This window comes from Leuresthes tenuis, unplaced genomic scaffold, assembly GCF_036924035.1.
Source record: "Leuresthes tenuis unplaced genomic scaffold, fLeuTen1.0.hap1 SCAF_17, whole genome shotgun sequence".
Lineage (NCBI taxonomy): Eukaryota > Metazoa > Chordata > Actinopteri > Atheriniformes > Atherinopsidae > Leuresthes > Leuresthes tenuis.
Window position 1 is genome coordinate 15,099,399 of NW_027325371.1, and position 27,342 is coordinate 15,126,740.

The following is a 27,342-nucleotide window of genomic DNA, read 5'->3' on the forward strand; positions in this document are numbered from 1 at the left end:
ATCAAAAGAATCATTTATGTAAAATAAAATTAGCCTTAAATGCTTATATTTTTTCAAAAGAAGCAATTAAGGTTTGGCATTCACTCCATACATGTAGGGTGCCCATTTCCGTTTGAGACTAAACCCACTTGAGAATGAGAGCAAAAAAAAAGGCAGCTCCTCAGGCACTTTGCAGATATTAAACATGGCCCTTGATTCACATATTCCCTCTGGCTTCTCTGAGAACTGATTATTAGCTTTTATTCTCATGTTAATGTCATAGATTTTAATAAGAAATGTTTGGTAGTAAATTTGTGAGCCTGTGTGTGTGTACTATGGCTGCAACAGCTTAACGTGGGGAGCAGGGTAAGGCAAAGTGAGGGTGTGTAAGTATTCTTAAGTGCCTTCAATAGCCTATTGTGCCTGAGTCATTCAGACCTAGGCACACAGGAGGCCACCTCCACCTAATTTATACAGCATTGGTTCATGGATGCATCCCCAATGTTGTGTTTCTAACTCTTTAGAGGATATTACATTGTTTTTTTCTAACCTCCCAGAGACTCGCTTTAACTCATTTTTTTTAAATCAGGTTTAATGATTGTTAAGGCTTGATCTCGGTCTTCCAGAGCACAATGTGACTGTGGAAACCGAAGAATGTCTCCACAAAATTTGGTGTGAACGACTAAAAGTACATGCACTGATTATTTTTACTTTTTTTCCAAATAAACAATGCTTGATGAGTAAAATCATTAACCTTACCCCGTTCTCACATTCTGTCTTTTCCTCTTTTTCAATTGCCCTGACCCCTTTCTAATAAGCAGTGGTTCACAGCCATGCTTGGTTATTGCAAGCTTATCAGGCTATCCAGAACCATGGAGCATTACCCCATTACAGGGGAGGATGTCTAAGAAGGATGGATGACAAGAGATGAAGATAGCAGGGCCAGAGGGAGGTGCAGAGCAGGTGTGCAATTACCGGAGGAGTAACACTGAGAAAGGTGAAGCATAAGAGATAAGGTCGAAAGTGAAAGAGTGGGTTCAAGAGAGGGAAGCATGAGAGCCCTGCAGGATAGTGACTGAGGAGAACATGGTGGAAGAATTTATTCATGAGATGGTCTGTGGTGGATAGAGACTGTTGGTTCTTAAAAGACAAGATTAGTTACCTTGATACATAGACAGAAAGGGATAAAGAGATTTTTGGAGAGGAAGGTTCATATCTGTAATCACACAGAGCCTACAGCATTGTCATGGAAATTGTTTGGTAATTTGACACTCTTGGGAGAGATAGGCAAACTATATGTCAAGTGTAGAACATGTGAAGACGTTTTAAATCCCACACATTGCCTTTCCTCGTAGTCTTCTCCAGTGATATCACATATGACTACAGGAGTACTGGAGATCTGTACTCCATGTTTTGGTGTAGCTTGAAAGAGATGTTTTATGTTTTATTGAGAGGTGTAGATCCCATTCTCCCTGTTTGGCCCCACTCTGTTCTCACCCACCTTGCCCTCTTGCGCCAGCAGCTGATAGGTGGTATGTTCGTCCAGGCTGAGGTCATCTGGCAGAGCTGGGGAGGAGGATTTGTCTGACAGTTGCTCGGACTTCAGCGATGCCTGTTCAATCTCTGCCATTTTGATCTGCTGCAAAGAATTTATTTCAGTTATGAATGTCTTTAAGACACACAGAGTCGGAAAAAGCAAGTCACTTCCAACCACCTGGGATTAGTTATCTCTTCCATTCTCATCATGAAGAATTTGCGATATAGAGGAGCCCAGTAACTTACATTTCGGGCATGTAAATTTGGTAATATGTCTGAATTTATCTGTTTTGAAAATAAGTCTAACGTGATTTTTTTGTTTACACAGTAGATCATACAGCCTAACAAGAACCACACAGACAAGATATGTAAAAACTCCACCAAGTTGGGATATGGTTCACCAGTTGTTGACATTTGTGGCCATAATGCAGTGGCACCTGCCTGTAAAGAGAGCAGGGTGAGAGATTTCAGGAGGTAACAATATTGCTTTGTCATAATCAACTAAACCAAAGTTTTCCAGTAGCATTAACATACAAGAAGGAAGTAGATATCCAAGTGATACAAGTGGGATTTTGTCAGAATGTTTGCTCAACAGAATCTGCATGTGAATGCGAGTATGAATATGTGTGTGTATATATTAAAATGTGCTGGAAATACACACAGAAATAACTGTGTCTACAGCATTTCTTTCAGTTTTGTGTAAAAATGGATCCCATCCTGTTTTTATTCATTTGCATTAAAGGTAACTCAGCCTACATGGATGTTGAATTGGTTTTTAAATGATCACTCGACACTTTTCTGTATCCCTCCCCTTGTGGCCTTTTTTTTTGTTGTCCACAGTTTTGAAAACATACTGCAGTGAGCTGAAGTGGAATTTCAGGGTTCTGTAAGTGCTATGATGTGTTTCAGCAATGTTTCTTTGAAGAGGCAGAGGAAATAAATAGCTTGAGAAAAGGGGATTAAAAGGGGTACTTAAAGAGGACCAAGAGAAATTCAATGAAGTGAGGCTGGTTAATGATGTATTAACGTGTGCCGATAGGCGAAAAAGACAAAGAGGCTGATAGAGAAAGATTCTATCCCGATATGAGGCAGTAAATTACCATTGCCACAGGGCCCAACGAACGACATGGCAAGAAAGAAAGAGATGCGATGATGCAAAGCAAAAAATCCAAGCAGAAGCACAGCAAAGCAACTCATTAATACACTTAGCAGTTTTTTTTCTTTTTCTTTATCATATACTGACCCTCACTTATTCCATTATGTGACAGCAGCATATCTGTGGATCTGTTGCTCTGTGTTTCACAGGAGGGCTGTAAATAGCTTCCGCAAAGGTCCCTTTAAGTCATCAGCTGGGGCATTTATTGACAAGTAATGGAAACTAAAGCGTCTCTCTTCCTGTATTCTTGGCTGTGCCTCCGGGGACAACACAAAGCACAATAGCTACAGGAAGACTTGCTACACCATTGCCTCCAACATACAAGCCGAAATATTGACGGCTTCACTAACAAGATAGGGGACTTGGGCAAGAATCAACTGAAAGTGTTCCCTGCAGCATGAAAGTGGAGAGGAAAAGCATTGTTCCATTCAGCATTGATGGGAGGGGACTGAAAAGAAAACATGCATTGCAAACATCTCGCATAAATGATACTAGTCAGTCAGAAGTGTTTGTAATATCATATCTGCTATAACCCAGGTGGACCAATTGTCAGTTGATCATTATTGCATCACGCACATGCACGAAGCGACATGCCTAATTTAATTGTGCTGGCTGCCATAGTTATTTCAACATTTTGCCATATGTTAGGCTCACATTAAGATGGATTAAGTAATGTCAACAGCAAAGCAAAACCTTGTTTCAGAACTAGAGGGCAATATATACCAGTTAGATTGTTTCCAGACCTGCACTTTATTCTGTATTTTAAAAAAAAAACTGCAGTGACGGCCTAAAGTTCTATTGGGAATAATCCTACAAGCATATTTTTTGGACACTTCTTCTATTCTTGTTGGCAGCAAAAGTCAAGACAGGTTGGATGTGGAATGATAGTGTACATCCCTTTTCAAATCTCTCCAGGGATGCTCTTCCAAGGTATTCCAGAACTTTCACAAACTCTACTCCTGAGTTTTGATGGTATCTTTTTAGTCATTGTCATGTTCAAATGTAAACCTTCAGCCCATTGAGTTTGGCACAGGTGGACTCCTGTCAAGTTGTAGAAGCCTCTCGAGGACTACTGAGAGAACTTGGTCACACTAGAACTCAGTTTTGAGTGACACAGCAAAGGGTCAGGAGAGGTTGCTATTTTTCTGTGATTTTATGCAGTCTCATGTGAAGCTGTCTCTACATATATTCCCATACTCTGTGACGCTCAAACCCATCAACACATTGCTATCAAGTCAACTCAAAAAGTTCTGTATGCAATTATTAATTCATACATCTGTTTATCTATTAGTACGTAGTGAATACATATTGTATATGAACCATTATAATGGCCATTGACAAACTCTTCCAGATATATTGTAAAATATGTTGAGGGAGCTGATGTACTCCTGAGGCCAAACTAATGGCAAGGGCCTTCAATGCGCCACTGAACTGTTTCCTGTACATTTGATTGTCCCTCTCAAGCTTTGTTCATCCCAGGAGCTTATTAGGCACTTTCTTGAATATTTCCACTATCACACACACACACAACAAACACACTGCACCCAAGTTTCCTGCAGAGCCTTGCCGTCCCCTGAAACAAACATTGTACACGTCTCATCTGTCTGAAGAGATCACACACCCACACTGGCTCGCTCACCCACAAACATCATATGCAGAACCACTGCTCAAAGAACACGGCAGTTTAAAGCAGAACACAACAGGATCAGATACATTAAATCAAAGACAGATAACTATTGGAAGTACTCATGGAGCGAGGAAGCATCTGAAGAGGGGAGGGAAGATTGATGGTTTGACAGCATGTGCACGCAGGCAGAAAGCAGGGCTGACAGGTGAGGAGGTATAGATCCCGTTTACTTCTTCCTCTGAGCTGACCCACGACCCTTTGTCATTATGATGGACAACACTTGCACGGGACACTATGTTTGTGAGTGTGTTAAGTGCAAGAGATCCTGTTTACTAGACACTTTACAATATGAGGACAAGTTAAAGAGATTGTTGATGTTTGTGTACGTGCATACATGCATACATTGTCAAACAGTGGCTGCGTTTATGTATGCATGCAGAAGGCCTCATTCATCCACTTTCATGCATATGTAGAAAGCTGCCTCTATCTTAAGCTGTCGACTTTAGTTAAGGGCTGCTGTATTGTAACACATAATAATAATAACAATACACATAAAAATAGCACATAGATGAGTTGACATGTTTTATTAAAGACTGGACCTCAGCGATACTTTCCAATCAGACTGCTTTGTGCGATGAATGAAGCCCTGTGTATTTTCATGAAAGTACATGCAAATGCACGTTCCTGTGTTTGTCTCTACGTGCATGTTGTCATTTTCAACACGACCCGAAGTAGTCAACTAATTCATTTTTCAGAAACAAAATAGCTGCAGAGCCGCCAAAATCCGGCATGCTTCACAGAAAAAACAAGCATCCGCAAATGAATTTTACATCAATAAACTGCAGGTGAAAATGCTATAATTTTGGCAAAACTTGGTAAGGCCTTTTTGCAAGAAAGAAAGAAAAAGAAAAATTGGATTTTCATATATACTACTGACACCCCACTCTGAAGTCGCTTTAGATTTTTGTCTGGCTGCTTTGTGCTGCTCTCTCTGACATAAAGCAGCTGACAATACAGAGAACCACAGCAGCAGTTAACGAGGAGGACTGCAGATTCACCTGTGACTCTCAGAAAAGGAACGTATGGAATGTATGATGCCTCTAAAGTCATTGGGGTTCATTGCTGGTGTTGTTGCTTTTAAATAACATAGCTAAAATAGTCATGGAATCTCCAGATTTTTCCTAACTGGCTGCATTGGATTGGTTTCCTCCCAAGCAGTCTTCTGAATCTGATGTGAGAGTATTAGCATACCAGAATGATGAAAAGGAGAGATACAGACACTGATATATAAATAGGCTTGTGTTTTAGGGTTGTAAAGCTCAGTGGGTAGAGCCTTTGACAAACCACCTAATAAACTCTAAACTACTGTGTATTGTTATGTCTAAATGTTGCTTGTGGTTCTGTTTGCTTGTAGCATAATTATCCACAAGAATGACTTCAACATCTGTGCACACGACCATCCTCAGGCTCTTTTGCGTGTACTGAATACATGTCTGCCTCCATGTGTGTTCAGGGTGGTACCTCTTGTGGGTGGCCCTTGCAGTCTTTGCAGATAGGTGGAGGAGAGGAGTAGTGGTGGAAGACAGAACCGGAGAGGTTGTCGATCATCAGCATCTCCCCTTCTAAAGTATCCTTGATTAGGAGAGATACGCTGTCCAACCACTGGCTCTCCTGGAACACATACACGCACACAGACACACACACATACACGCACACAGACACACACACATACACGCACACAGACACACGGACACGCACACACACACACACGGGACGCAGGCCGGCAGACCAGAATGCACGCAGGTGCAAACATGTGTACATGCGGACATGCGAGGACAAAGAACACGCAGGGAAATGCATACACCATCGTAAGGGTTATAAAGGTGCTTGTGTGCACACGCAGGTATGCTTTTGCACACACACACAAATGCACATAGTCCTCCATCCCATCAAATGTAAATCTAACATCATTTATTCCTTACAGTAAAATTCCTGATCAAAAAATCTGCAGACATCTTAAACATTTTGTGTCAAACATTACGTACAAATAAACCAGAACAAATCCTCCAGTCATACGTTGCTAGCCTTTTGGGATAAACACTTTTGAAAAAAAATAAAATAAAAATGGTCCTCAATAATAAAAGTCCAAACCCTCATTAACCCATAAATTTACTATCAAAGCCTTGAGCACTGAGAGCGGAGCAATTACATTTGATATATCACCTCAATTAAATTTAAGATTTAAGCATTTGCTTTCTGCTCTGGGTATTATTAAGTTTAAAGTAGAGACTGAATTTAGACTTTAGACTGAATCACTCAGGGCTTTATTTAGTGATTTAATTGATCCATCCTTACTTGGATTTCATCAGATATTTTCCTGAACAAAAACCCAAACCGACAGAAAAAAGAAACTACCCACAGAAAAGTAAAAACTACTTTCTAAAATGTTTTTAGTGTTCCTTGGTCAAGCTCTGTATGTCCAAATTAATTGGATATATTGCACCTGTAGTACCTTCCTACCAGCCAGAATAAATGTATTACATCAGTAGATAGTTCTCAAACGATACTGTGAATACTGCCAAATAAGGTCACTTCTCTTCAATCCCCAACCGAAGCCTATTTTCACAACACAATTCTACAATACTGCTTTGTAAGACTATACTTAGATCTGTTATACAAACGCACACCTCATATGACTCATCTGGCTATATTACATTCACTCATGACTTATTTTCAAAAATGAGGGGGTTATGAATTCAAGAGCCAAGTTACAGTACTCTCAGTAATCTAAATGTACATAAATCATGCTGGTTTATAAAACGCAGCTGCAGAGCCAAATGTTGGCTGAAAAACTGACTCTGCCATAGCCAGCTCACTACATACATATTTAAAAAAAAAAAACCAACAACAACAACAACAAAACACACTCTTCTTTTCTGTCTCCCTCTCACAGACAAGCACAAGTTAGTATGTTCTGCGTAGGTGGAGAGCTTAATATAAGAATAATGTTTGATTGACTGTGGTGGCCTATGTGCTGGCCCCCATTAATAACTGTATTAGTGGACAACAATAGGGCTCGTCTGCAGGGAATGGAAGTTGAGAGTGAGAGAGGAGAGAGCTGAAATTAATTACTGCCACTATCTGACTGTCGCTGGCTCGGCCATTAGCTCTCCTCTCTAGTTCCCTTACCCTGTCCCTGTGTGTGTGTGTGTGTATGTTTGTGTTTCAACTTTCTGCAGTGACTCCTTTACGACCTGCACAATGTATTACTAGTACCTCATCATACAGTTAAAAAATTCAACTCATAATGTCTACGTACTGTGACATGCCAAGTTTGGGCCACAATGTTAAAAGGTAAAAAAGAAACATGATGAGCAAGATTTGCTCGTCTTGCTTGTCATTTTAGAGAAAAACCAAAGAAGCAATACAACAACTTGCCCTATGATAACAATCAGCCTTCGGGGCCACGGCATTGTTGGGAAAGGCCAGGTGACGGAGAGTTCACAGCTTTAAGCCTCCTCTAATGTGCCGTGAAGTGTTCTGAAAATAAATATTTGATGCTGACTAGAAAAACTGGAGATGAACCAAATGTGAAATTCTGAGCCGATACTGATGCTGATGTTAAAGATAATGTTTTGGTCTGTGGCTGACTGCGGTCGTTTTGTAATCTATTATTCATTTAATGCCAGGGAAACGATGAAATATGCATTATAATAAATTAAGAAAACCTTTTAAAAATGACAGTTTTAAAATTATTTCATACAAATAGGTTCTAGCTTACTTATAAAACTATCCTTTGTGTGACAAAGTCAACTTTTCCAAATGACTTTTAGTCTATTAAACCGCAAACTTAATGATTTTTCTGTACTTACACAGTCCAACAAATATTATATTGTGCTCAACAAAAGTAAATAAGTCTAGATGATTTCAAGGCAAAGTCAATGCAACACAACCACGACACAAAAGATAAATATTAGCCACTGTCATAACCTGATATCTTATTATCCAATGAACCAACTGCCGTCAAAAAGCTGATATCAACAAATGCCACTGTTAGCCTGATATGTGTGCACCCCAACCAGATATATCAATTATAACCGCAGCTTGACTGGAAACGACCTAGACGAAAATTGTGGAGACTCTGGAGTGGTGGTACACTGTTGTATGTGTAGCAGCAATACCTGGACAAATATGACCTTTATGGGAGGCTCACATCTTTTTCTCTATCCTCAACAGAAATCTAAACCAGTTTGATGCCTTTAGGAAACAAGTCAGCAGATTGATGAGGCTAAAGCAGTAAAGCTGTAAAAGCTAAAGTTGGATTTGAAGAAATAAAAGTTCCGAATATTAGGATAAGTCCTCCAACTTTGATGCATGGCAGCGAACTGATCACGATTTGGGATTGTGTTTCAGTCAGAGGCATGGTTAACATTCTCCTGGCAGATGCAAGAAGGATTTTAGTTCAGGAAGCAAACATAATGAAAAGAGACTCTGTACAACAGCCCGATGATCCTAATAAAACCTTAAAATCATCTGTGGATGACAACCATGTCACATAGGAAATCTGTCCTCAAAAGATATTTGAATGAAGGGTGGTCCAAGAACTTCACAGAAAAAGGAGCCCTTTGAAGGAATATCAGGTAAAATCCATAAATCCATGTTGAAAGTCTCCTTGATGCTGCAAGAAACACTTACAAGCTGTGATACTTGCCCAAGAAAATGTTATATAAACTACGAGAAAAATTTAACGAAAAGTGTTCTTGCTCAAAATATTAAAGAAATCACTTATTTTTACCTGGTGTTTGTTGAAAACCAGGTCATAGTTTACTCGTATAGCTTTTCATAAACAAGCACATGTTGATCGGCTGTGCCCAGACTTTTGCATGCCACAGTACGTCATCAGATCTCATCAGATGTATAGCATCTGATGAGAGTGTAAAGTGTAAAGAGACCTCACTTGTATGGATGACTACATTCACTTGATCTATCTGAGACACCAATTTCTATTTTTTAACTTATCCTACCAAGTAGAATTGTTCTTTTACTGGAGGAGCTTTCGGTGAGATTATGACAATGTGTGCTGTTCAATTGCAAACAGACACTTGTGCACATACACACACACAAAAACACACTAAATCACCCCAGGACCCGTGCTCTGAATGAATTACATTGTTCTGCTTGATACCTTAACGCATCACAAGTGAGAGAGAAAACCAGAGAAGGAAGCATTGAGATGGAAAAAAGTGGGGGAGGATGCCGCCTGTGTGTTCTCTCTGGTCTGCATTAAGTTTCTTTGTCAGCCAGCACAAAACTAAAAATGGCTCCACACAGCCAAGATTAGCTCTACAAAGGTGAAACTCCACATGGCAGCTGGTGAGTCATCCTTGTGTTTATCAGTATAGATATCTCAGACTATCATTAGCGACTTTAAAATGGAAGCGTGCGTCTCGGCTGACTCTCACACACATATATGCAGGTAGGGAAATACTGATTAACCTGTCCATATAAATCTGCCAGCTCACAGTCTCATGTTAACACAGAGGTCAATAAAGCTTAAATGAATTAAAAAAGAATACATATAATCAAAGATTTTTACCTCTCCTTGCTGACAACATAGCTTGCTGTGACTACAGTTAAGATGCACTAAAAAAGTTGATTGAAAATATGTGGCCAAGCTTCGTCTCTCATCAGCTTAATGTCAATTAGTCTGTTCGGTTTAATTTTGGAAAATACATTTAATTGCTGCCTGATACTTGAATAGATTTCTTAATCAAACTGTGATGGTGCAACATTCTCACAAAGGCACAGTCTATTCTTTTTAAATTTGTATCTGCCCTTTCTGATTCTTCCCACTCTTCATAACAATGTTTAATCCTCCCTCCCTTCCTTCTCTGAAAATCTTTTTTTGGATTCAAATTTGACTTTGAAACTGAATGACTGAGTGCACTCAAGCAATGACTGTTGGTACATTTTGTGAAAAGGAAATAAGGTCACAAGCCTCTACTCTCTCTGACACCAGCAACATTCAAGTAGAACACAGAAATAACTAGCATCTTTTCCCCTTTTTTCTTCCAGCTTTTGTGTGAAATATGTAATTTTCTCTGGATGAACTAATGTATTGCCACAGTGTAAAGAGAAGCAATCTGACAGCCTGATCCAGTATGTATTTGCAGTCATGTGAAAAAAACTACGGTTTATCAGGATATGATATGAGAGCATTTAAAAAAAAATCTTCTTGTCTTTACCAGGTCTTGAAATTATGTAAATGGAACCTCAGAATGAACAAGAACATGACATATCCCAACATTTCACGATTTACCGAGCAAAAATCAGGTAAAAATGCAGAAGCAGTGCATATAAAACCAAGAGCATAACATCATTCAATTGTAGAACCATCTTCAGCAGCAGTAACTTGAAGTAATCATTTTCTGTATGATGCTATCAGTCACTCACATTATTGTGGAGGACTTTAGGCCCACTCTTACTGCTTCAGTTCATTGAGGCTGTGCATTTGCTCTTCTAAGAACCCACCGCATCATTTCAATTGGGTTGAAGTTTGGACTTTGACTGGGTCATTGCAACCCACAGATTTTTCTCCAGCCATTTTGTTGTAGATTTGCTGATGTGCTTGGGATTATTTGCTGTTGCCTCACTTAATTTTGCCCAAGCTTTAGCTGTAGGACAAATGGCTTTATATTTGACAGAGAATAGAGGAGTTTGTGGTTGACTCGATGACTGAAGTGTGCCCAGGTCACATCACTAGGTGTTTGTGCTGATATGCTCTTTGGTTTTCATCAAACATGGAACTGAGCTTCATGACCAAACATCTCCACTTTGGTCATCTGTCCAAAGGATATTTTCCCAGAAGTCTTGTGGTTTCTTCAGATGAAACTTTACAAACACAAGTTGTGCTGCCATGTTCTTTTTCTAAAGAAAAGGCTTTACAAACTGTACTGTCATGAACTTTAACATTTGATACGCTAAATGAGGCCTGATGTAATTCTTGTGTTTTTGCACTTTCTTAGAGCATTGCATGGTCAAACCTTGTAGTTAAGTTACTTATACATCTAGTCCTGGTGAAACCATGAACAGCCTCAGATGTTTTTCACTTGTGAATAATCTTACTCACTGCAGAATGATGGACACTACATTGTTTGAAAATGGCCTCATAACTCTTCCCATACTAATGGGCAGCAACAGTTGCATCTCTAAGACAGTCTTGACAGACTCCAGAATGTTCCAGAGCAGCAAACTGGCAAATTGTCTGCCGTTATAGGGGTGCGCTCACTTGCTGAAGATCAATTAAGCAAGTGCATTTGATTAGCACTTGGCTGCTTTTAATCCTTTTCATTCCAATGGAAACAGCAAAGATGTTTGTAGTTTTTCACAAACTGCTTCAACATTTTTGTTTAGTTTTGTTAAATAAATATTGGCAAAGTGTAATATGTCAAGGCTGTTGTTCATCTGAGGTTTTATATACCTAATTTTAAGACCTAGTAAGGACCAGATCATTTTCTGAAATGTTCCGATTAAAAAAAAACAGAATTGACATAGCATGTACTATCTTTTTCACATGATTCCAGCTGCACATATTTTACTACACATCAAAGCAATTCTGCATCTAATTTATTAGACCAATTTAGATATATGTCATACCTTGTCTACCTTGCATTATGCTTTGTATTGTTCCCTAGTGCATACTTTAGGTTGAGTTGTTAAAGTGTAAAGTTTTTGGTTTGGTTTAAGTTTCAGAATAACGTCCCTATATCCATTATGGAAATATTTAAGACATATTAAAGCCCAACAGCATATTCTAACCAATAACAGCACTGCAGAACCACACAACCATGTTCTGAAGCTAAAATACATACAATACAGTCGTTTATCCGCTTATTTGTACTATGACTTATTTGGCCGACAGAGTCTCAAATTACTTTGTTTTATGAGAAACAGCTGGTCAGTTTGATTGCTTTAAACAGGTAGTTTAAAACTTTTTTCCAAGATGTTCAATGGACACAAAAAGAGGAGCTGAGACAACAGTTGCAATGAATCCTGTTCTGACTTTTTAGCCTTGATCAGCCTGAACCTGTGGATCTGCTTGAAACATCCCTGCTCGCACATACACTGTCCACTCCAAACAAGCAAAAAAAAGATAGTCCTTTCATCCTACTACTACTAAATATAGAAATATTTGCACTCACACATACACACACAGAAATACTCACTTGTGATGGTGAGTACAAGGTCCGGTTGGAGTCGCTGGAGTTGTATGGTCCCTGGTGTGCAATTGTTACTGCATGTCGTATCTTCCTCACTCCCTCTCCCTTCTCTCCTCGGGCACTTCCTCGCTCCTTTCTCCCTACAGCGCCTCCAGGCCCTGATCCACTAACGAGTAGTCCTTTGTCCACCCCCCCACCCCCACAAGTGGGGGCACCCATGCAACAGAGGGTGCCCTGGGCCAGCTCCAGCTCAATTTCTGCATCCATCTCCGCCTCCTCTTGGGCCTCCTTGTTGGAGTCGTCCAGGTGCTTCATCAGCACGGCCACCACCACATTGATGAGCACAAACTGGGCGGTGAGCACAAAGGAGACAAAGTACATGGGCGAGATAAACTGAAGGCTTGGATTGCAGGCATAGTCCACATCAGTGCTGTGGTCCGGTGGACACTCCCGCAATGTGTCCTGGGAAGGCAAAAGATGAGGAAGGAGGTTGGAAGAAGTTTTATGTCAAAAGGAACAATCAAACAGACAAAAAAGAGATGACTTTTAAGGTGTAGTATTTTCTGGATTATGATTGAAGGGCAGAAGTGGTTTAAGCAAATATTGCAGCAAATAAAAATGCTTATAATTGTTGAAAGTTAAAAGTTTTTGGCCATGATTTAAGTTAACCACAAAAAACAAAACAGAACAAACAAACAAAAAAAAAACTTAATTTTCTGAAAATAGTTTCTTTATATCATAAAATGTCTAAAATGAGGGGTCTCAAAGTCTAAGACAGTCAGCCTCTCTCTCAGATAAATTTTTGAAAAACACACACCACACTCTGTTTGTTTAGTTTACGAAATTCTTAAAGGCCTATGGGATCACGATTGTGTTGTTGAATCCAATACACTCTTTTCAAGTGAGTCGAGATAATCATATATTGCTATTTGATACATCCAGACTGCACCAAAATACAGGGGTGTTTTTTCTTACAGTATTTATAAAAAACAATTACCGCAGAACTAATGTATCTGAGATCTTCAACCACATCATACATTTTTTAATTTTTCTTTGACAACTGGAGTCACATTGCCTAATATTACCTCACATTTTAGAGAGCTTAGTTTAAACTCTACATCAGTCTTTTCTTCTCAGCCCATTAAGGCTTCATAATTCTGATCATCAAGTGTTTAATTCCCTTTTAGAAAGAGAGGAAAACCTACTGTTTCTTTTGTTAAAACAGGAAGTCCCCGAACACAGAGAGGGTTCTGTTTAGGCAAATTAATCTTTGTACCCGGGACAAATGATCATACATGTAAAAGTTTTGGTGTTTAAAACGATGAAAGGTTTCATTTTCTTTGTGTAATTTGTTTTCCAAACCCCCCCCCACAGCTTTTTGACTCTGGTTAATATGTGCACAGTGTACTTTCATCACAGCAAAACCAAAGTGACAAGTGTTTTCTGGAGGAAGTACACACATCTCACCAAGTCTGTGACCACACAAAAATTTTAGCCCTCTGAGCTGAAGCTGGTCTTTTCTATCTAATTTGCTTTGACATTTACACATCGTGCTCCATCACAAAATGTTTTCCATTTCAGCATTCATCCACTTTCCGTATTTTTTCCTTATATATGTTAGTCCTTCCCTCACCTTAATCAGCCACTTTCTTTCTTTCTCTCTCTCTCACACATACACACACACAGCAGCTCCCTTGCTGTTTTCCCATCATGTTTTTCATATTTGCAGTCATTTTCTCTCTAAATGGTAGAAAGCAAAATAACTGCTTTCATTTTCCCTCTTGTTACAAGTTTGCTTGTACCTCCTTTTATTGAGGGAAAGTGCACGTTCCCTCAGTGTTCTCTCTCTTTGCTATCATAAGTGCATCACTTATTCCAACTCAGCATTACCTGTTTCTGACTAAGCCAAAGCAGGTCTACTTCTCTCACAGCCCGGGTAGTAAGTTAATGTCTAAAATTGCAGAGATTTTCTCTGAGGGGTAGCATCTGTGGCCTGCTGGCTTGCTTCATGCCTACTACCATTAACACTACATGTATCCAATGTGTGCCAATCTGCCCCAGCATTATCTCTGCTCCTCTCTCAGCATAGGTGCATGAAGGAGATGGGATAGCTGCTGGTGGTAGTGGATGGGAGCTCAGGGGAAATTGGTGTTTTTATGTGTGTGTGCAATGAGGCAATTACTCTCCTTCCCTTCAGTGAGGAGTGATCCCTGTGCTGAGCAAGCAGAATTCATTTTTATCAGTGACAATAAAGTGGAGACTCTCCCTTATCAATCTGATACTGTCATTTCAGTCTTTTTTTTTGTTCAAAGGTTTTGTTATTCTTGTCATTAGACAAATGAACACAGGCTTGCGTGAAATCTGCCTGCTACCCAGTGTACTGTCAAGTAACAATAGCGTATGCACACTAAATGTTCACTAAAAGTAACAGACTAAAATTTTTCACAAACTAAAGTGGATTAAAACTGTGAGTATCCAGATGAATATAAGTTTGTACCTTCATGATGCCATTCCAGTTGTCGCCCGTGGAGACTTGAAACAAGGTAAGGAAAGCCATACCAAAGTTCTCAAAGGTAGCGTGACGACTCATACCTTCACAAGGGTAGTCTTCATTGCAAACTGAGTGTAAGAGTGAGGTTGGTTGATGGAGCAAAATTAGGAGAGATAAAGGTTATATATGAAAAAAGTGGTGACAAGGAACAAATAAAAGAGAAAAGGGAACAGGAGGAGATAATGAAAAAGAAGCGACTTGTGAGTTTTATCCACATTTAACATGCAACGTTACCAAAAACTGCAACAAACAGGCACCATTTCTGTCACTAAGCAGCCTGGATGAAGTCAATCCATTGTAGACACAATCTGCTATCAAATCAATAGCAACGTAATCGAATCAATCTATTTGTTTTGGAGCTTATATCAAGAGATAATCTGTAGAATAGCCTCAAGAAGGCAACACTTGCATTAGCCACTAATCCTGTCTCCTGACAAGGGCAACAGCTGCAGCACACCAGAGAAATGAAACAGTGTGGGATATATAACTTCCAACTTCAGTGTGGATATTTTGGGACAGTGCTTATGTGTCATAATACTGGACACTGCGGTTATTCCCTGATGGCTGTGGAGAAAATGCTTTGAAACTGAATAAAGGATGGATAAAGAAAATAAGAAGGTTTTTATAACAAAGTAAATAGAAGACCTTATGTTTCTGTTTGTACTGGCAGAGTTCACTATAATGACAGCATTGAAACATGTATCCATTATTCTACTCATTCACTGGGAAATGCTGTTATACTGTATGTTGATTTTTAATTGCTTTACACCTATTATGTTACTGTGTTGAAAATGTCTTCTTTGACTAATGAGAGAATCCCTTCATATAACTGTGGTCAATACACTTTGTATCAAAAAGAAAATCTGTACAACTATAAAAATCCAGAATTTTGAATTGATACTCATTGTTTATCAAAGGAACAATAAATGTGACACAGTCATAACTACCGGCATCAATAATTCCTGATAAAATCCCACTGAACAGTCACAAGTCTTTACAATTGACCAAAGATAATGGAATAAATCATTTAAAACTATCCTTACATTTTCTGATACAGTCCTTTGTACTACTGTACCTTGACATCGTACAAACTCACCAAGTTCTCCAAAAAGCTCTACTCCTAAGGCGGCGTAGATGAAAAACAGCAGCATGAAGAGCAGACCCAGGTTACCCACCTGCAACACATTCACACACACACACACAGGACACACACACACAGACCCAGATAAGAAGTTCTCATATTACACATTTGTTTTAAGCTGTTTTTTTTTTTTGGATTCTGACATACGCAGCACATTCTTATCCTCTGGCTATCTAATGTAAAATATGTGCTTTTAGTCAACAGCAATAACAATCTTTTAAACTAAGCCTGGCAGGCTCTTGGTTATTGTTGTGAAATTAATTTGCAAAAACCACAAAGGCCGTTTCCTTGCCCGTTGTAATAAATAATGCTCAAATAATTCAAGCAACAAGATAACAGAAGCCATTCTACAACATTTACAGTTGCACAGTGTCCTCTGATTTTTAAGCAGGCCAAATGCTGAGGAATTCTTTCATCGAAAGCATTACATTTAGTTCCAGTATGAAAGCTGCTTTTGATACAGAGTAAACATAGGATAATAAGATTACAACACTAAACATTTTTTTGTCATGTTGTCCTCATGTCACCTTGTTTGGGTCAGCAGACTGAAGCACAACTTCCTCTGAGATCATGCTTTATGAATTTCTATGAACTAAACAACCTCCTGTTAATACAATTTATGTGGATGATGATGCACTACCGTAAACCCTTAATTACCAACATAATTCTATTACTATAAGCACTGCTCCATTGAGATTGAGGTCATGTGGACATGTCCACGGATGCTGCTTGCTCTAATTCTACATTTGTTCAAAAGAAAGGTATTAAAACTCCACCTGTTTTTCCAGCAAAATATGCTCCAGATTAGCTTTTTACTTTGTGAAGCTCGGTCTAAGTATAATGCATCGACATTATGAGCTCGCCCCAAAGAAATTACACAGAAATAACAGTCATTCAAAATACGCTTATAGACAAAAAATATGCTGAAATGTTTAATTAAATTATGTTGGCTCTATTTAAACCAGGATTTAGGAGGTCTTTAATTATCTGTAGGTGTAGGGGAATGAGGAGAATTTTCACAATGCATTGTTTAAAGCTAACATAAAGATAATATGTAATACCATATAAAACGTAATGACACAATTGTAATAAATCTAATGATTACAATTAGATTAGATTAAGTATACATTAAACTTAAATGTTACCTGTCTAGAATTTGCAGAAAAATTCAGGGTATATATATTGTGCATTTCAGTGCACCTTCCAGAGCAAGTAAACAAGTTCATCACTCAGTACAATTAAATCTAATCAAAATCCTATTTACTCCAATTCATTACAATTGCAATTAATAAAAATAGTCTCACCCAGGAAACCAGTGGATATTATCAAATCCTCAACTGGATTTAATCAGGTACCAATGTTTCTTTCTTAATAATCACTTTGGTCTACTGCTCAATAGTCTGCGGTTTAAGTGACCTGGGCCGAGGACATCGAGATATGGAAAAATGCAGTTTCAAGAAAAGCAAGTTTTGCAAATCTTTCAACTGTAAGGGCAGAACACTGAGTTCAAGGCATTTTTGGAAAAATGATCCTGTTTTCTCTTATTGTTCTGATGATCTGTGAATACGAACACCCAAATATCATCTACATTTTGAAGCACAATTAAATAAATGGATTTGGATCCATTGATCCAAATGAGATTATGTAGGTTTCTCAGCCATTTCAGGTAAACACATTAAACCTTTCGTGCTAATACCATTTAGTATTTGGAGTATGTTCTGTCTCTATCAATTATTATTCTAATGAGACATCTGGAGCTGTGTGCCATAGTTGCTGTATTGTTGCTTATTCCTTGCCATCTCATAGCAATATCAAGTATTTGCCTGCTGTCTTGTTCAATTGGATCCTGCAGCCTTTATTGAAATGTCAATACTGTCCTCAGTATCCTATGTGATGTAATGAAATAAAATTGGCAGCACAACATTTCATTTTCACTTTGAAATATAACATAATATATCACCTGGGGTAAACTCTGTCACCAGGTGTAACACTTCACCTCCCATTCTTTCAGTACCTCTATATGCACACACACCCATACGCATGCAAAGAGACTTTGTGGAACTGTTTAATTAACCCTAGTTTTAATTACCTCCCTGGCTGCCCTTGGGACAGAGCAAAAGGCTTTGTGTTAATGAGAGAGAGATCAATAAGAAAAGAAAAACAAGGAACCTGCTCTCCCCCACCTCTGCCTGTTCTCTTTTCCCCATGCCACCTGTTTCTCTGTTTGCTTTATCTTATTTTGATGGTCAGTGAATCAGATGGGTGTATTAAGGCGTGTGCGTGTTTGTGTGAGCAGGCATGTCTATGAATGACACTTCTGTTTTTGTACCTCAGCTGTCAGTCTTGAGACAGCACCTTTTCAATCTAGTATTACTTTTTCTTGGAAAGATGCTTCCTTACATTCTTCTTCAGATTTCTACAGACAGAAATGAAATGATTCATTGCACTCTAATGACCATGCAGTAGAACTGTAGTCAGAACACTACTGTAGATGGTGACAGTGAGCTCAGCTGTGTTAACTTTGGATAAGCTCACTGGCAGCATGCCCTGGCTACTTATTTATTGTACAGATGTGAAAAATGGCATCTATTCTCAACTAGCTCTCTACACAAATGGAGAAAAAAAAACAATTCCAAAAATTTGCTATCATTACTAAAAAAAATCACTTTTAGCATTGGAAGGTAGATTGTAATCTAATAAAGTAATAAACGGTGTATGTTTTTTGTAATTACTGTCATGTTACAAATACCAGCTTGCATGACCTTGGCATGAGTCAACTATACCATCTGGCTAGCTTGCTAACTATTCTTGCTTTGCTATGGAATCATCCTTGGATGCTGTGCTTATTTAAAGGGTACGAATTATGAAAAAAAAACTTTTTTCTGTGCTGTAGACTATAAACCATATCTTGTTTTCAAGCTCAGATACTCTACTGCTCTTCCTCAAAATTCTGCCTTACTATGATAATAATACAAAATAAAGAATCCACCCCAGCCTAAATATGTGCTCTGTTGCACTTCAGTACTGTGCCCATAATCCCAAATACCCTTGCAAAACGTATGTTTTTGAATTGTTGCTTTTTGTGCTCAAATTTCTGTGAAACAACCTTGTTGTTGATGTCATGATGTCATTATTTCCTTACAGGTGTGCTTGTTTTATTTTATTTAAGTTTATATAATTTCTGATGGTTTTAATAATTCGTCTTTGGCTTTGTTGGGTAACTAAACTTAAATAAACTTTATGTGGGGTAAAAAAAAAAATATAAACATTATCTATTTCAGTATTATTCTTATTTGAATAAAAATTGGCACAATGATCGAATCATGATTCTTGGGGGGAGCACATCAAACTGACTGTGCCTTTTGAATATATAAATCATAACGTCATTCAACAAAGTACATGCATAGTACCTTTATTTAGCAATTGAACAGCTCTTTAATAGCTTTGGAGAAATAAGAGAGACAATGCACCAATGAAATAAGTGGAGATTGGTTTAAGAATGGTGTCTAGCACATTGTGGTCTCAGTGGGAGTCTAGGTACTCTCCATGGTGCTAGAAGTGAACAGACAAATGCTGCGTTCTGCGCAAGTGCACACATATTTGTGTTCAACTTTCCTAGTCTTCGATGGGAATGAGTCATCTATTAGAGTTGCCTAAAGGCCAACAGAAAAAGAGAAGCAGGGCCCCTATTCCCAGACTATTGAGACTGACCAGGTTTCTCTTGGGAATATGCGGCCTGTGCCTGTGAGAGGAAAAAAAAAAAGAAGAGTGACAGACACTGTAAAAGTTGTACCTGAGGCAGGGCTTGGACCACTGTATCCAACAAAGCTCTCATTCCTGTGGCCATCTTCAGCAGCTTCAGCACTGTGTGTGCACGTAAGAAAGAGAAATCAGAGGCAAATTAGGGGGAAATCCCCCAGGTTCAATTATGTACAAAATGGGAACTTAAACCGTGGAAAGGTCAGTCCATAACTGTAGCTTCTGTAACACGCTCTATAACTCACTCTCACACACACACACACACACACATACAGGCACAAGTGTGTCAAAAAAAAAAAATACACTTCAGAAAATAGCTGGTATGCAGCCGACTGACCTGCAACAGTCGTTCACGGTTTAAACACTTACATTTTAACACACTAACAAGATCAAATCAATACCCTATGTAAGCGAAGTGTGGCGGCACAGGGATGTGTACGTGTATTTCTAGAATGTGTGGCATGTGTACCTCGTGCTATCCTCAGCACCCTCATGATCCTGATGATAGTGGGGTTGATGGGCAGAGCAGCACTGATCTCAATCTCTTCCAGAATGATACCCATTACTGACAGGAGCACGATGGCCAGATCCAACTGGTTCCACCTAGAGAAAAAAAAAATCAAATGAAAACAATCACACCAGAGCTCTGGCAAGATAGTAGGAATAAATGTTTCATACAGTGTCAAGTCAAGAGACCAGTTCCTGTAGATGTAAACAGTTGACTTGTTGATTTCTACTATAGATCACACTCAGCTTTCCCAGAAAAATATAAATATATAAGAGATATTACTTTACTTTGAGGTTTACACACACATTGACACCGTGAAGTCGCAACAACAAAAGCTGCAATAAAGCCACCGCTGCAGCAATTGCAGTTAGGCTTGAGGACATGAGGTGAACAGCTGGTAAGACATTACAGTCAGTGCAACATCTGAAAATAGGGTAAGAATTGTATTCATCTCGAATAAACTGTCCAACTGTTGTTAAATCTCTGGGAATGTTTTACATAGACCCAAACCTCATTCAGAAAGAATGAGAGCTGTTGCTGCACTGACACTCATATACTATTGGCAGCAACTGACTGACACATTTAAATACAGTGTTTATCAAAGACTGCATGAGATCTTATGACAGGAAATCTGATGCATATCAGATATCACACAGCAATGCACCCAACATGCTACAACATCTGTCAAGATTGTCACCAAACTCTCATTTGAAATGCCACTAACAACAATGTATCACTTGCCACCTGTGACTCATTATTATCAAGCATTTAATCATGTTTGCCTCTGTTGTGAGAGTGCCTGACAGTGGGTGTACTTCCTATCTTCCATTTTTGCTCCCTCATGAAATTAGTCTGCTCACCTGTTCACAAGAGCAACAGAGGGTGTGATATCCTTTGATGTTGCGGCCATGTTATCGCTTAAACAAATCAAAAAGAGACACTCAACCAGCCACATATGATCTAGAAAAAAGCCCCCCAAACTCTTGCTAATCAAAGCATTAAATTAAATGCATCTCACGTGAAGGTTTTCCTCAGTTTCAGCCTCAGAGCACACACAAACCAGGAAACTTACTCTGCCTGCAGTTGGACATGTTTTATTGTTTTTGTGTTACTTCTACTCCATTGACCCAGTTCAACAGCTGGCCTGAGAATCACCCCAGCCTATAAATCACACTGTGTGCAATGACTGCTCGTGGCTGTTGCTGACACTACATAAAAAGAGACAGTTGATAACTGTGTGATAAATTCTCACCATATCCGCTCATCTTCATCTAATTTCATCTCTCATTTGTCCCTCTCCTCTTTTGTCTTTGATCAATCCAGGCTCCCTGCTACATATTATCTGCCCTCTGCATTCCTCTCTCCTTCTCCCAACTTAGCTTTCTCGCCAACCATTTCTCCACCTATCGTTTCCTGCTCTGTCCTTTCTTCTCAGAAACTAAAATAGGTCAATGACATTAGACAGCCATCAGAATAATATAAGCTTCCAAATCTGTTTCCGCCTTAATCAGACACCGCATATCCCTGAAAAGAATGAGACATCAGTCTCATCACTGAGCACATGAGTTGGAGCTACAGTGGGTGAACAGTGCTGAGGTGTTCTTATCATGCAGGTCAAATAAAGATGAGCATAAGCCGAGTGAAATTAAGTGCAGCAGTATCACATGTACAGAATTTCCTGGCAATTAGTCTCCGTGAGGCAAAAATCCTCTCATTAGCCAACAAGGTGTCACAATGGATGACTTTTAAAGTAGTTTAAACAATGCCAGTTGTGCAAACGTTATGTAAAAAGTAAACCAAAGCTTTTGACATGATTTGCAGAATCTCATAAACCAACAGAACATAGAAAACAGTAAATGTTGAAAGTGAGTTATTTAAACTATGTCACGGAGAACATTTATTCAATTTGTCGACAACTTTTCTTTGTAGATTGTTAAACCTCCACCCATCTTCACTTCTCAGAGCCTCTGCCTCTCTACAGTGTTCTATTTTCTAAATAACCAATCATGTTCCTGAGCAGTTGGCAATTAATCTTATTAGATGAAATATATTCCTCTGGCCATTTCTTACTTCTTTCACTGTCAGCATTCGATGTGTTTTCTATGTTCAATTTTAGATTAAACATTGGTTTATGAGATTTTCAAAAACCCAAACTTTTGGGAACGGGGACTGTAGTAGCATGGAATAACTGAAATGAGACGACAGTAAACTGTCATGGTGGTCACTAAGTATTGCTTCTTTGTGTAAATACATGGAATGCACATTTACAATAAGGTTTGTGTCTGTAAAAAAACCACCACAACTTCTAGGGGATAGCTCAAATACCTCAACATATTTCATAATCCTTGACGCATTCAAAGCTGCTAGTCCTTATTCCATTGCTAGTGATCAAAGGGAAATGTGGATTTATGCAGAAACACTTTGAACTAAATAACTGTTTATTGTGGCACTATTTATATTACGTTTAATAAAGAGATTAAAGCAATTGCATGGAGCTTTGATAGTGGATTTAATGTTTAAAATTTTTGTAATCACGTTTGTGATAAGTGACTAAGCCTAACAGACAAACAAATGTAGAATGACTGTCATTTTTAATGATATAAAACTCGCTTTTCATCATCTAATCCAAGGTGTGCTTCTTGTTAATCACCTTTGATGCAGATTAAGTGTCTCAGAGTGGAAAGAGGAGATTTGAAGCTACCAAGCTTTGTTGTATGAAAAGTATGCAAGAGTAAACAGCGATACAATGTGCTAACAAGCACAAAGATACACTTAGATGTGGACACACAGGAAAACACTTTCATGCAAATTACACTGCAAAAGCAACAGGCATAAACACACACACCATACCTCTCTTTGAAGAAGCGGCGGAATCCAAATGCGATGAGTTTGAGTACAGCTTCCAGCACAAAAGTGGAGGTGAAAAAATAGTTGCAGTACTTGAGGGCGAGATCCAGAGACTGGAAAAAGAGAATAAAGAGAAGCACATGTGTGTGCGTGCGTGCGTGTGTGATAGAGTGAATAACCGTGTTAGCAACATCAGCAGGGGGAATTGTTCCAATTGTTTATGGAGCAAAATCAAAAGTGCTACAGGCTACATCAGAGCATTCTCCTTTCCTAACTCGCACACACTCAGAGAGTGTTCCCTAAAAAAAAACATACATTCTTAGCAGAGTATTAAAAATATCCAGAGTCAAACATGTTTGAATTGTTTCAAACCCAGTCCAGCATCCTGTTTCTGCAGAGGCTACATTAGTTAGCTGACTGTTTCCTCCTTTCATAAACAGAGCTGTGTCTTCTAACAAGTGGGAGGCTGCCAAATGTCAGGACCAACAGCTGACAAATACAGCTAAGACCTGTGATATTTATCTGATGCTCGGTCAGTTTGAGAAAGCTTGCTCCATTTTAAAGGTCAAACAGGCGTCTTATCTCAAGATAATCACTTTCCTCTCCCACACAAAAGTGCTTTTAGGCTTTTGAGCCTCCATTCACCACACATGAATGGACTGATACGTGGACTGTACAGCTAACACCACTCTGACAGCAGCCCACGTCAAATCAGCAGCGCAATCACAGCTTCTTTGTGTGGAACGCAGCATCTCACAACACAGGCTACAGAGGCTGGACACAGTGTCATGGTGGTTGACCGGTCAGTGGTGTCACTGGGGCCTTTTTAAGATGCTGCTGTTTGAAGAGAAGGTGTGGATTGATGTAGGGGAAAAAGGGCACATATCTACTTCTACTTTGTGTAAAAGCAGAGCTAAACCTGGAAAACAAAAAAGCTAACCTGCATAGCAAGAGCTATTCCAGCTGCACTCCTTAAATGTGACATGATATGTGCTTTGACCCTTCCACACAGGCACCAAATACACACATATCTTTGCACACACAGGTATTTCTTCTTACGTGAGGTTGATTGTAGTGCTCTAAGGACATTGTGATAACGTTGATGCAGATGATGAAGGTGATGATAAGGTCCAAGTAGTGGTTGGTGCAGAGTGTGTGGATCATCAGGCGTATGTGGCCATAACTGGCATAGTAAGGCAGCTTCTGGGCCTCTGTTTAGGGGAAAAAATATTTATTACTGAAACTTTAATTCATTTTAGATAAAACGTAAATTCAAGAAAATCCAAGCTTTCTGCAAGAAAGTTAAACGCGTGAACTTCTGCATAGTAGATATTTTTTCCCGGGTAGACCTGCTTGGCAGTAAGTGCTTGGAAATACAAATTTAAACATTTAGACTATGCTTTAATTCCCTGAATAGTCAGAGTTGGTTGTTCTATTTTCACTAAGACAGACACAATTATCTTATGGCTCTATACATGCACATTGTTTTACTTAAACTTTTTCAGATCAAGTTTTATGTTTTGACTCTTCAGATAAAATCAATTTCTTTTCTCATTGTCTTCACACAGTACTTTCATTATGATTTATATAATTATATAATCATATATATATATATCTTTTTAATTTTTATTTTGACAAATGACTGCTGTAAGTATTTACTGAGAGAAGGGTTTGAATGCTTATGAAAAGTGGGTATTTCTGTGTTATATTCTTGATAGAGCAGAAAACAGCAAGTTTTTGAAGTTTTTGAAAACAGCTTTTCTTTTTTGCTTTGTCATTGTAGAATAATGTGTGATGACTGAAGATATGATTCAAGCTAACTCAAGATAATTGTATTGATGATTTTGTGGTTTTGCTCCTGTGCTGGTATTCTTTTTCCTATTGTATTCCTCTCTCCTCTTAGTCTTCACGCTTACTCCTCCTCTTCTTTTCCATGCGCCGCTGACGCTTCTCCTCACGCCTCTTGGCCTCCTCCACCTCCTGGTGCTGGCGGCACTTGTGGAAGTTCTCCACCACCACACCAACAAACATGTTGAGGACGAAAAAGCTGACGATGAGGAGGAAGGAGATGAAATACAGCAGCATCCATGGGTTGTTGTTGGTTACTGGCTGAAGCACAAAGCAGAAAAAGGGTTACTGGGATAAAAATAGTGTTTCGTGCCAGTGTTTTTCTATATAGTAACGATTGTGGCATGAATCTTTTTCATAAAAACACGTTTGCTCCCATCCAGACCTGTTGGTCTACACCCACTGCATCCAGGCCATGGTACATGATATTGACCCATCCATCCTTGGAGGCGAGTACAAACAGGGACATCAGAGCCTGGACAACAGTTGGTGGGTAAAAGGTACGGTTATACAATTTATTTAAAAAGTGGAATTATTCTTTCAAATATGAACATTCCAATACGTTGCTTGGCATATGTGTCAAGAAACACACGTGACCATCACCTGTCCCAGGTTGTCAAAGTTGTACTTATGGTGGACCCACTTGTAGTTGGCTTGCAGGCAGTCAGACCTGTTAGTGATGTTTTTGACATCAGGGCCGAGGCAGTAGAAGAATTTGCCTTTAAATAGCTGTCAGCAGAAATAAAAAAGATTTTGATGCCATCTGACTCTTGAGAAATGAGCCATTGCGGATTACTCTAATGAGATGAAATAATGAGCTGGTCAAAGAACTCACAGGAAATGATCTACTGTTATATAAGAAGCGTAAAGGCAGTGAAATTTTACTTAAGAGAAGTAATGCAAGGGATGTTTTTGTGATTTAAAGCTAATGAGAGGCAGTGAGGGAGACAATGATATGTTTTAAAAAAGTTAATGATAATAATGTGTCAGGATACATTATAGAGGTTGAGTTAAAGACAGCGGTGCACCGTTCCCTACCTGCACTCCAAGAATGCCAAAGATGATGAAGAATGCACAACAGATTAGAACAATGTTGCCAATGGGTTTTAGGGAAGTGATGAGGGTCTCCACCACCAGCTTCAGTCCTGGAGCTCTACTAATCACTCTGAAGATGACAGACAAAAGAAAAAGACATTTATGATACAGAAACTAATAGGATTAAGACGTGAGATTTATGAAAATGTTTTTGGTAAACAGTTATTCTTTTTGTTTTCCTATCGGTATATATTCTGTACTACATCTTAGGTATTTGGTGTGATGCATGTCATTGGTCCAGTATAACATCTTTAAAAATGCATTGATTGGCTTGAAAATTGTACCATTCACGGGTGAAAACAAAGTAATTACAGAGAATCTGGTTTATAAATGATGTCAAGATTTTCTGCTTGCTGTTGCAATTGTTAAATAAGTGGATGAATAAATGGATTTTGAATGTGTCTGCAGGCAGAGCCTGGCCCTGCTGTCATTTTCATAACATTTTGAATTTGTAAGATTGAAACCGTTCAGACAAGGTTGGGCCAGTGAAGGGGTCATTTCGAGAACAGCCGAAATGATAAAAATAAACAAACCAACTAAATAATGACCATATTTCATCAATGCTTTACAGTTCTTATGCTATCTGAATGAAAGGTGGGTGCAGACATTTTGTTGGTAATTCTTAATCAAAGTCATATTGAATCCTGTGATTTATTCATTCATGCATGCGTGCCATTTAACTATATACTCGTTAAGGTGTGTCAAGTGTTTGATTAAGCCTCCCAAATATTCTGCATTAGATAAAGCCTTGCAGTTACGGTTATGCTCTTTATTATCACTGGATCAGTTTTGCTTTGTATTACAGGCCAGCCGATGATCCACCAAAATCCTTTCTTTTGCAGTATGAATGTTGCCTAGGTTGAAAATAAGGATGGCAGATAATAATTTTTACATTGGATAGCCTTATTGTAAAACTACAGTGAAATCAACCCACCCAACTACAGTGGGTTGAAAAAAAAGTCAACAAAAATGTGAAAGTTAAGGGAAAAATTCTGTTAAAAATTAAGACAACTATTCCAAAAAAAATCAGGATGCTGGAAAAAAAATGAATGAAAAGAGCACCTTAGCTAGACAGT

At 38.8% G+C, this 27,342-nt stretch overlaps 1 protein-coding gene across 4 annotated transcripts in view; it reads right to left on the minus strand.

The window, feature by feature from the left end:
* cacna1ia (calcium voltage-gated channel subunit alpha1 Ia) overlaps window positions 1-27,342 on the minus strand; it is a 76,875-nt gene that overhangs the window by 6,859 nt on the left and 42,674 nt on the right. Inside the window, exons 20-32 of one of the 4 annotated variants that reach the window (XM_072368982.1) lie at window positions 26,210-26,336; window positions 25,775-25,900; window positions 25,557-25,646; window positions 25,240-25,432; window positions 24,383-24,534; window positions 23,327-23,436; window positions 20,438-20,571; window positions 20,003-20,073; window positions 16,165-16,243; window positions 15,015-15,136; window positions 12,524-12,979; window positions 5,820-5,969; window positions 1,481-1,615 (exon numbers count right to left, since the gene is read on the minus strand). In XM_072368982.1, the coding sequence (XP_072225083.1) occupies window positions 1,481-1,615; window positions 5,820-5,969; window positions 12,524-12,979; window positions 15,015-15,136; window positions 16,165-16,243; window positions 20,003-20,073; window positions 20,438-20,571; window positions 23,327-23,436; window positions 24,383-24,534; window positions 25,240-25,432; window positions 25,557-25,646; window positions 25,775-25,900; window positions 26,210-26,336 (1,945 nt within the window). Of the gene's footprint in view, window positions 1-1,480; window positions 1,619-5,819; window positions 5,970-12,523; window positions 12,980-15,014; window positions 15,137-16,164; window positions 16,244-20,002; window positions 20,074-20,437; window positions 20,572-23,326; window positions 23,437-24,382; window positions 24,535-25,239; window positions 25,433-25,556; window positions 25,647-25,774; window positions 25,901-26,209; window positions 26,337-27,342 lie in introns of all 4 variants that reach the window. The other 3 variants (XM_072368981.1, XM_072368984.1, XM_072368983.1) reach the window with 3 other exon arrangements.